Below are 9,982 nucleotides of genomic sequence, written 5' to 3'. Positions count from 1 at the left end.
CTCGACTGCTCAAGCCACTGAAACGCAAGAAGATATTTCACTGTGCAGAATGATCCTCACAAAGACCTTACCAGGCACTGAGAGAAGTGTAACAACTCAATAATAGTTACAGTCGTCTTTACCTTTCCAGAGTGGGATAATTATGCCTCTCTTCCAGTTAGGCGGTATTATGATGCTGTTCCAGACTGACCAGATGATCTGCCGACAGAACAAGACTGCAGCAGACTCACCTTTCCTGATCATCTCCCCATAGGTGCCACAAACACTGACTGCCTTTCTGGTCTTCAGCTGATTTGCCACTGTACGAACCTCATCTTTGGACAGCAAATTATAACGTGTATGGATTGAATACTTGACCGAAATGTGGCTCGATCAAGTTGTGATGCGCTCATTGTTGAAACTAGGATTACAGACCTAAATTTTGCTGATGACGCAGTTATTCTTGCTAAGTCTTTGGATGTCTAAAAGAGCATTCTCCTTTCACTGAGTGAGGAAATGGAACCACTTGGCCTTAGAGTTTCTTGAGTAAAGACAAAGATCCAGTCTTTTAATGGCTTTTTGGTGGACTCCACCTTATGGCTTAAAGCCAGCTATTAATGTTTTGACAACTTGAACACTACATCAGAAGTAAACACACATCCACACAATCTCCATCCCACAGTCCCATCTGCAACTTTCAAAATCCTACCAATTGTCAACTGGGAGGATCTACCTTTCAAATGCCATGCTGTATAGAGCCATTTTCACACCACCCAATGGTATAACAAGATTTTACATGGGTATGACAGCCAACAACTTCAAGAGGAGATACTTGTAGGATATGCACTCCTTCACATGCAGGCACAGGGAAAACTAATTCCTTGTCCTGCTACACTTGGAGACTATGTGACCACAGCAACAACTCACGCAACATCAATTGGAGTATATTTACAGGGTCTCACCTTACTTGCAATTGTCAATTCTGCCTCTGAAAAAGGCTGTACAGATTCCAGCAGCTGGTAATATCCATCAATGCAAAGACTTGAGTTTCATACTGTTCTCACAGAAGACAAGCACTTTTAATATATTTCAAACCATTGATCCCTGATAATCTTGATACACCGCCCTCAACCAGGCTACCTATATTTGTTATCCATACAGACACTATCAACATTCTTGCATCTCAATGATCCAGCAGACATGCCACCTATATCTACATCAAGCAGCACACACTGATGACAAAATGGCATTCATCTATTGTCACTGAGTTATTATTACGTCCATGTGACTGGAACTGACCACTGGATGTTAAACTTTTTCTGTTATGCAGAAGCCACTCCTTAACATCTCATACCTTAAGTAATAATGCTATGCTTCATTGACTAAACAACATTAATATCCATGTGGAGGGTTAGAGCAATTATTACAACAATGTGACCCAAACTGACAAATGGAGGTTAAATTCTCTAAGAAAGAAGCCAACTTGGTTTTTCTCCATTTTGTCTAAGGAATTGGTTATGTTTTCTTCAAATCCATGAAACTTGAAACATGAGGAGTTGGAAGGGCATCCAGCCATAGAAATCATGCCAAATCAGACTGGAATCAGTGCAGCCTTCCACCTTGCTAGCCCTGGTTAAATTGTCAAACCCATGCCAGCATGGACAATGGACACTAAATGATGATGATGATGAATTCCAACTACGTGTTAAGTGCTACTTTTTTTGTTTGTTTGCTCACTAACGTGTGTGTGTGTGTGTGTGTGTTCGGTGCATCTGTAAACTTTTGCAGCATGACAGTCCCCTTCTGCTATAGACAACAGGAGATTGCAACAATTACAGCACCATCTACCACTGCTATCCCTAAAACAAAATCAAATAATGCTGATGCTACCAGTAAATATTTAATTGTTCTTTCAGCCTACTTCAAAGTATATGGGTTGGTTTCAATGTTGCTGTCATTATTGGCTATTTTACAGTGGACTCCACACCAAGGACAGTTGTAAACACCCAAACACCTAGTTTACAACTGGCTGACCATTTAGTTGTTCTTTACTCTCACCTCAGGACTTTCTTTCACACATGAGTGTTATGCATATAATAAAACATTCTCTACTATTCACTGATCCCTGCTATGTTGTTAAGTTCAATGTCAGTCAAAGAGTACACTCCTGATATTCCACCATCAGTTGAGATATTGTATAGTTTCATCCTCATGTCTAACTTCTTCAGGACCTCAAACTTCAGGTGCTTCTTTTTATGATGCACACTCCATACCTTGTGTAGTATTAATTCCACCCAAGTTGCACAAATACTACTTTACCACTGTTTCAATCATAAATGCAGTGAACCAGTGTCAGGCTCACCTATAACCCACAATACCATTGTACATAAAATTCAATTAAAAAATAAATATAAACATGTCTTTGTGGTTTGCAATATCATGTATAATCACAGCTGAATTAATCCAGTCCAGAATGAAAAGCTAACATCTCACCAGATCCACCACCTTCACTGAAGTTTATACTGTCAGACATGCAAACTATGAGTCTAAAACGTTGGACAATTAATTGATCATATGGTGATCTTTCTTCTTTTATTGATTTTCATCTATTTTCTCAAGGTTTTACTTGAATGGGGAGAAGTAAATTTTTATACATAGATACCATTCCATTGTTGGAAGTTGTTCCTACTGCTGTTGGATTTCATTCCTACAGCTAGATACTGTCCCAACCAGGGCTGGTTTTAAGCCACTTGGACAGATTTGTTCAAATTGGGCCCCATGTCAAGAGAGGGCTCTGTGTATGTGCTCAAGTGGATATACTATGATGAATTTTTAGTATTTCATTGTGGCTGATGATGGAGCCTCAAGCCCTCAATGCATTTTGGCTGAGACTAGCATACTACATGAAGCATAAAAAATCAATCTTCAGCTTTTGTAGAGTAGAAGGCCCCACTAACAATTCTCTAATTGGGCCCTTCACTCCCTAGCACCAGCCCTGGTCTCAACTGCCTAATCACTGAATAATGAAATGGAACTTATTAAATGTCTACCAAGTAAAACTGAAATAATCAGATTGTGTACCTTGTTCAGGATAACACGACACAATAACTGCAACAATTAAGTCCAATACTTTAACGTCTAAAGTAAGGCATATAACACTGCTTCTTTCAGTTTACATGACGAAAATTAGCAGCAGTTAGTGATAATTTAATCCTTCATTTCCTAGCCATCTTTTCATGTATCAAATATTTGAAGGGTTTAGGTAAACAAACATTTTCATTAAGATGGTGTTTGGAATACAGAACACAACACAAGGTTCATAAATAAAAATTAAATATTTTAAAATAGGAAGATTTGTATAACAGTTCTAGAGGCAGCCTCATGCAATTTGAAAATCCAAAGTGCTTAGCACTATGAAAACTGTCCAACTGTTACATTTATGGCAACAAAAATTATTACACCCATGTTAATTATAAATTTTAAAATTAACAAAAATCATCATGCTCATGTTGCTTAAAAATATAATTAACGTTGTTTTGTTGATATTCAAAAAAAAAAAAATTAACCGTACAACCATCTATGTATCATACTTAATTCATATATGCTGTTGAGAGGCATGATGTGGTTTTTACCCGGGAGAAAATCTCTTCATAGATATGTTGTTAAAAACACAATATCAGAACAAGATAAAATATTGTCTCGGCAGTGTTCATAAGATAACCAGAAGCATTTCAGCTTTCTTGGGCCTTGTCAATGACATGTACTCATTAGTCAGATGCCTAGACAAAATCTGTCCCCTATGATATATAGGAAACAATAGATAATACTTACCAATATTGTGAATAGCCACTGGGCTGAATAAAGACTTATGACTGCAACTGAAACAGCATTAAATTAAAACAGCTATCAAGATATTATACGTCATGTATATACACAGTTAACAGGCAAGATAGTGTGGTTTTCATCTGAGAGAAAATCTGTATATAAATATGCTGTTTTAACCCTTTAGCATTTAAACCGGCCAAAATATTCTATCTGTTTTATATTCAAACTGGCTAGATCCAGTCATTCAAACTTACCCTGCAATGACATTCTAAAAATAAACAATCACATTATTGTAAACCCAAAGCTATGAGATAATGCAGGATTAATTCAAAACAAAGTGAATAAATAAGCATTACATTTGACAGAATAATCCGAATGCTAAAGGGTTAAAAGACAGGATATATACAAGAGAGAAAGAGACAAAAAAAAAAGAAAGAAAGAAAATCATCCTGCCAGTGACTCATGAGAACACAAAATGCATTTTGGCCTTTTTGATAGTTGTTTGAATTTTGCTTGGCAAGCTTTTTGCAATGTCAGTGAATGCATTAGTCATGGTTTCCAATATGTTGAAGGGGACAGATTTTGTCTGTGCATGTGACTACTGAGTAACAAGGCCCCAAAAAAGGGCAAAATACATCTGGTGTTTTTTATGAATCACTGCTAGGACCATATTCACCATCCTCTGATATATATGTTTTCAACACAGCAGGTCTACAAAAACAGACTCAGGCAAAAACCATACCATCATTGTCTTCAATGGTGCATATATGTTAAGTATGACGTATAGATGGCTATATAATATGATGCTGTTTCGATTGTATACACTGAGATTTTAACAATATTCTTGTAAATTATGATCAACATTTAACAAATTCTTATATTATTTTACAGTTCATATCATTTAAAAAAATGAACAACTTTGAAATATTATCAAATAAGATGTGGAAAGTTATTAAAAACAATAATAAAACTTGTTAAGTTGTTTTGTATCTTTTTTTAAAAAAAAACTATGATATTAATGGAGGTAAAAAATGAAAGGGGAGGGAAATCTGAAAAAAAAAAAAATTCTATAGATACAATAATTAGAAGACGGGTGTCAAGGCTGAGCAGTATCTTCAGAGGAAGAAGTGACCACGGAGGGATCTGGGATTGAACCAGTGTCAGTCTTTAGTTTTTTCTTAGCTCGAGTGTCAGCCAGGACCTGTTCAATAGTTCTGGAGTCTCGCTTGTTTTCACTCGGAACTGTCAGAAGATAGAAGACAAAAAAGTAAGCAAAAATAATGTGTTTTAAAAGCAGAAAAAAATAACAGAATTAAAAAAAAATTAACAATAATCCTTTCTGCTATAGGTACAAGGCCTGAAATTTTAGGGGATGGTGTTAGTCAATTACACTGACCCCAGTGTGCAACTGGTACTTATTTCATTGATCCTGAAAAGATCAACCTCAGTGGAATTTGGACTCAAAACGTAAAAGCAGACAAAATACCACTAAGCATTTTGCCTGCAGTGCTAATAATTCTGCTAGCTCACCATCTTAATAATAATGATGATTTCAAATTTTTGCCACAAGGGCAGCTTGGGGGAGGGGATTAAGTCGATTACATTGATTCCAGTGCATAACTGGTACTTATTTAATCAACCTCGAAAGGATGAAAAGCAAAGTTGGCCTTGGCGGAATTTGAACTCAGAACGTAGTGGCAGACAAAATACCACTAAGCATTTTACCCGTTGTGCTAATGATTCTGTCAGCTCACCATCACAATAATAATAATAATAACCATTTGTCATCGTTATTATGATCTTCATCATGATCATGTCAAAATCATCATAATCCTCAATGAATTATCACCTGAATAAATTAAGGAAAATGGTCAAACAAAGAACATCCAAAAGATATTGTCAGGGATATGGCACATGCAACCCAGTGGCACTCAGGTAGTGCCCTTATGGTAGCTCCAAATGCTGGGTCCCACTATCAGCAAGGATCTCTCTCACCAAAAGCACGTCAGTAACACAGTTTAGATTGTATCCCTGAATCTGACCATTCTTTTCAGAACCAGAAAATATTTCTCTTTATCATCACCCAGCTACGGATGATGGATTACTGCTTTCACATCTACAATGGTGCTGCTGACATTCACAGAACCCTTGATCACATTTAGAGAAGGGCTACACAAGAGATTGGCATTAAATCACAAATAAACAGGCTCCATCCTCTGGCCCATAGGCATTGTATCTCCTCTCTCTGTCTGTCTTTCCCATCATTACTATAAGGCCCTCTGCTCGTTGGAGCAGTCTGGTTTCATACTTCCACCATTCAAGCACTCTCAACCCACTCATCTCTCTACCTTTCATCACCCTTAATCATCCATCCCAACCCAGCTGCAAGTTAACCACTACGCTCAGTCTTTCCTCTCCCATTAGAATTTTCTTTCTGCTCATATCTTTCCTGCAAGTGCTAACCTGTAATAGTTTAAATGAAAGTTATGGACACATAAAAGGTGCAACAATATCAGAAGAAGGCTAACAAGGAAAATAGTTTTTGTTTGTGGAAGGTGCACAGGTACAATAAACACTAAAACAGAAAATAGACTCCATCCACTGTCAGAGGGGAAAGCTAGATGTAGTCAATAGCTTCTGTTATCTTGGTGACCAAGTCAGTAAAGGAGGGGGATGCTCCAAGAGTGTAGCTGCTAGAATAAAAACAGGCTGGGCAATGTTCGGAGACTGCCTACCTCTGTTGGTAACAAAGAGCCTCTCCTTCAGAATAAAAGACAGACTGTATGATACTTATGTGCGAACAGCCATGCTACACAGCAGTGAAACATGGGCTGTGACTGCTGAGGACATGTGTTGGCTTGAAAGAAATGATGCTAGTATGCTTCACTGGATGTGCAAGAAAAACAACTGTGCTGGTATGGTCATAGGATGCATATGGATGAAGACACCTGTGTAAAGAAAGTGCCGATCACTAACTGTGGAGGGAACCTGTGGAAGAGAAAAATCTAGGAAGACATGGGATGAGGTGGTGAAGCATGATCTTCAAATATTGGGTCTCATGGAAGAAATGACAAGTGACCGAGACCTTTGGTGATATTATGTGCTTGAGAAGACCTGTCAAGACAAGTAAAACTGTAGTCATGGCCGATGCTGTCACGTAAGAGGCATCCATGCCAGTGATACATTAAAAGCACCATTTGAACATTGGACCTTAGGGAGGAGATAAGTGACCAAGATCTTTGGCAATATGCCATGCTTGAGAAGACTTGTTAAGCCAACTAGTGTCACATAACTGGCACCCATGCCAGTGACATGTAAAAAGCACCCATTACACTCTTGGAGTGGTTGGCGTTAGGAAGAGCATCTAACCATAGAAACCATGCCAAATCAGATTGGAACTTTTGGTGCAGCTCACCAGTTTCGGTCAAACTGTCTAACCCATGCCAGCATGGAAAGCAGACATTAGCTGATGATAATGATTAACATTATTAAGTCCACCAGTCTTAGAGGATCTACAAAGGATATGGGCCCTAAACCTTCCTCTAGACTTACTAAGTAAAATTAAAAAACAAAGGCAAGGGTGATAAATGGAGGGAAGCAGATAGTGTATCAGGTAGGAGGGGTGAAGGGACAGTGGACTTTGCTAGAGTAGAAGCCACTACAATGAGCTGGCAGAATCATTAGCATGCCAGGCAAAATGTTTAGCAGCATTTTGTCCATCTTTACATTCTGAGCTTAAATTCCACTGAGGTTGACTTTGCCTTTCATCTTTTCAGGGTTGATAAAATAAGTACCACTTGAGGGCTGAGGTCAATGTAATCGGCTTATCCCTTCTCTCAAAATCGTTGGCCTTGTGCGCCACAATTTGAAATCAATAATAACAGAAAACATTAAGAAGAGAAAATAACAAAACATTAAGAAGAGAAAACAACAGCAAACATGGCACAGTTCCAGAATCAAGAAAGTGGAACATAACACGAGAGTGTGAAGAGAGTTGGATATCAGTGACCTCTCAATTAGCAGCAGGTAAAAGCATGAGTTTCATCAATGACACATTCATGGGTGTAAGGGTTTGTGCATGTAGCTAAGGGATTTTCTTGTTACATTAAACTCAGGTCACACATATAGCATGAGGCCTGAGGCCCAAATTGTTCTAAGATATTTAGAATAATTCTAGGGAAATAATATACTTACTCAAGAATGATGATGGAGGTGAGTACAGTGTTTAAGTAATTCATTATTTCATTTAATCATAGACATGGACGATAATTTCAGTTCTAAACTTAATAATAATAATAATAATAATAATAATAATCCTTTCTACTACAGGTACAAAGCCTGAACTTTGTGGGGAGGGGACTAGTCGATTACATTGACTCGTTGTTCACTGGTACTTAATTTATAGATCTCAAAAGGATGAAGGGTAAAGTTGACCTCGGTGGGTAAAGTTGACCAGAGTGATTACGTGCCAAGGGACATAACCCACGAGATTTTTTTTTAATTCATTCCATTTTAAATGTAGAAAAATTGTTTTCAACATTCGTAAATAAATTGATTGCACAAATTAAAAACAAACAGACCATTATATTTTTATACAGTAAATAGTAATGTAGTTGTTGCAAACATTTTCTTGATGATAAAATGTCAGAGTAACAGAACAGAATCCAATAAAATTGACAAATACTAAGTACCAAAGTTCACAAACTGGAATAAATTGGTTTACAGGGAAGAAGAGGAGAATTTTAATGTTTTAGCTAGGAATCCTTCGTGTGTGTGTGTGTGACAGAAATGGTTTTAGGCAGAATATTTCCTCTCTTGAAAGATTCTACTAGAAGTCCTTCACTAAAGACATTTTTCAGCCACCCACCAGCCATCTATTTAAAGTTATATATATTGCTATGGTACATTCACACCTACAGTTTGCATCTAGTCTGGAATCCTCATTATATCCAGAATATCAATCTACTGGAAGCTTTCAAGATAGGTGCAATTAGGTGAATATCCTCAGTTAGCCATTTACCATGTCTTGAACATGTTGCTACTCTAGACATCGATACATTAAAGTTTTGACATCTTTGTAGCCCACAAGATTATCTATCATCTTTATAACAACTTTGACCACCTCACACTTACTGAATATTTGTTTCTCACTTTAACCAGATGAAATTGTACCAAGTGTTAATTCACAGTCAAATGGTAAATAAACATTTACATTTAGAGTGATTACTGTCCATTATATTTCTAAAATGTAGGACAGTGAGTCTTCTGGATTACTCCAAGGACACCTCTGGAAACATCCTCCATGTGTAGTGTAATCTCTAGATTATACTACACGTACTACTACAGGTAGATTTGTCTATTTATGCATGTGAAGCTTGAATCAGGCAGATACTGTGGAAGAAACCTTCATGATTCAACAGAGGGAAGACACTGCAGCAATGCCTTGTGGAGTGCAGAGGGTAAGATGAGGCAAGTAAGACATCTCGGTCATCTACTGCATTCGTTTACATCCGCATTTGTCTTGACTTGGTCTTGCCACTGGATTGAAGATGATCACAGCCAAGAGAAGGAAGTTAACAGTGCATAACTCTGCACTTTAAACACAGTCGCTGCACAAGTCATCAGTCATCCTTAAGGAGGACTCGGTGGTCCATATCACTTTTCACTTTCATAGACATTATCCACAGTACAGCAAGCTAAAAAAATTCTCGGTCACTTGTTTCTGTTCGGGGTTGTACCTTTTTTACAGTTTAACGAACTTTGTGACTAACAAGTGTATATCTGATGACAATATAAACCCTTAACTTGTCACTGGCTGTCCTGAAGTCCACCACTGCTGTCCCACACTCTTCAATATACAGTATCATCATCATCATCATCGTTTAATGTCCGCTTTCCATGCTAGCATGGGTTGGACGATTTGACTGAGGACTGGTGAAACCGGATGGCAACACCAGGCTCCAATCTAAATTTGGCAGAGTTTCTACAGCTGGATGCCCTTCCTAACGCCAACCACTCAGAGAGTGTAGTAGGTGCTTTTACGTGTCACCTGCACGAAGGCCAGTCAGGCGATACTGGCAACGGCCACGCTCAAAATGGTATCTTTTATGTGCCACCCACACAAGCCAGTCCAGGGGCACTGGCAACGATCTCGCTCGAAAATCCTACGAAGGCCAGT

At 38.1% G+C, this 9,982-nt stretch overlaps 1 protein-coding gene across 1 annotated transcript in view; it reads right to left on the bottom strand.

Moving 5' to 3' along the window:
- Positions 1-2,536: 2,536 nt before the first annotated feature.
- LOC106874404 (sperm-associated antigen 7 homolog) overlaps positions 2,537-9,982 on the bottom strand; it is a 28,851-nt gene continuing 21,405 nt past the window's right edge. Inside the window, exon 7 of the mRNA XM_014922131.3 lies at positions 2,537-5,046. Within this exon, the coding sequence (XP_014777617.1) occupies positions 4,901-5,046 (146 nt within the window). The 3' untranslated portion in view covers positions 2,537-4,900. The remainder of the gene's footprint in view (positions 5,047-9,982) is intronic.

The sequence above is a fragment of the Octopus bimaculoides genome, chromosome 9 (genome assembly GCF_046866305.1).
Source record: "Octopus bimaculoides isolate indiv1 chromosome 9, ASM4686630v1, whole genome shotgun sequence".
Classification (NCBI taxonomy): domain Eukaryota; kingdom Metazoa; phylum Mollusca; class Cephalopoda; order Octopoda; family Octopodidae; genus Octopus; species Octopus bimaculoides.
Note: the sequence above shows the minus strand (reverse complement) of the source record. Positions and strands in the feature narration are given on the sequence as shown.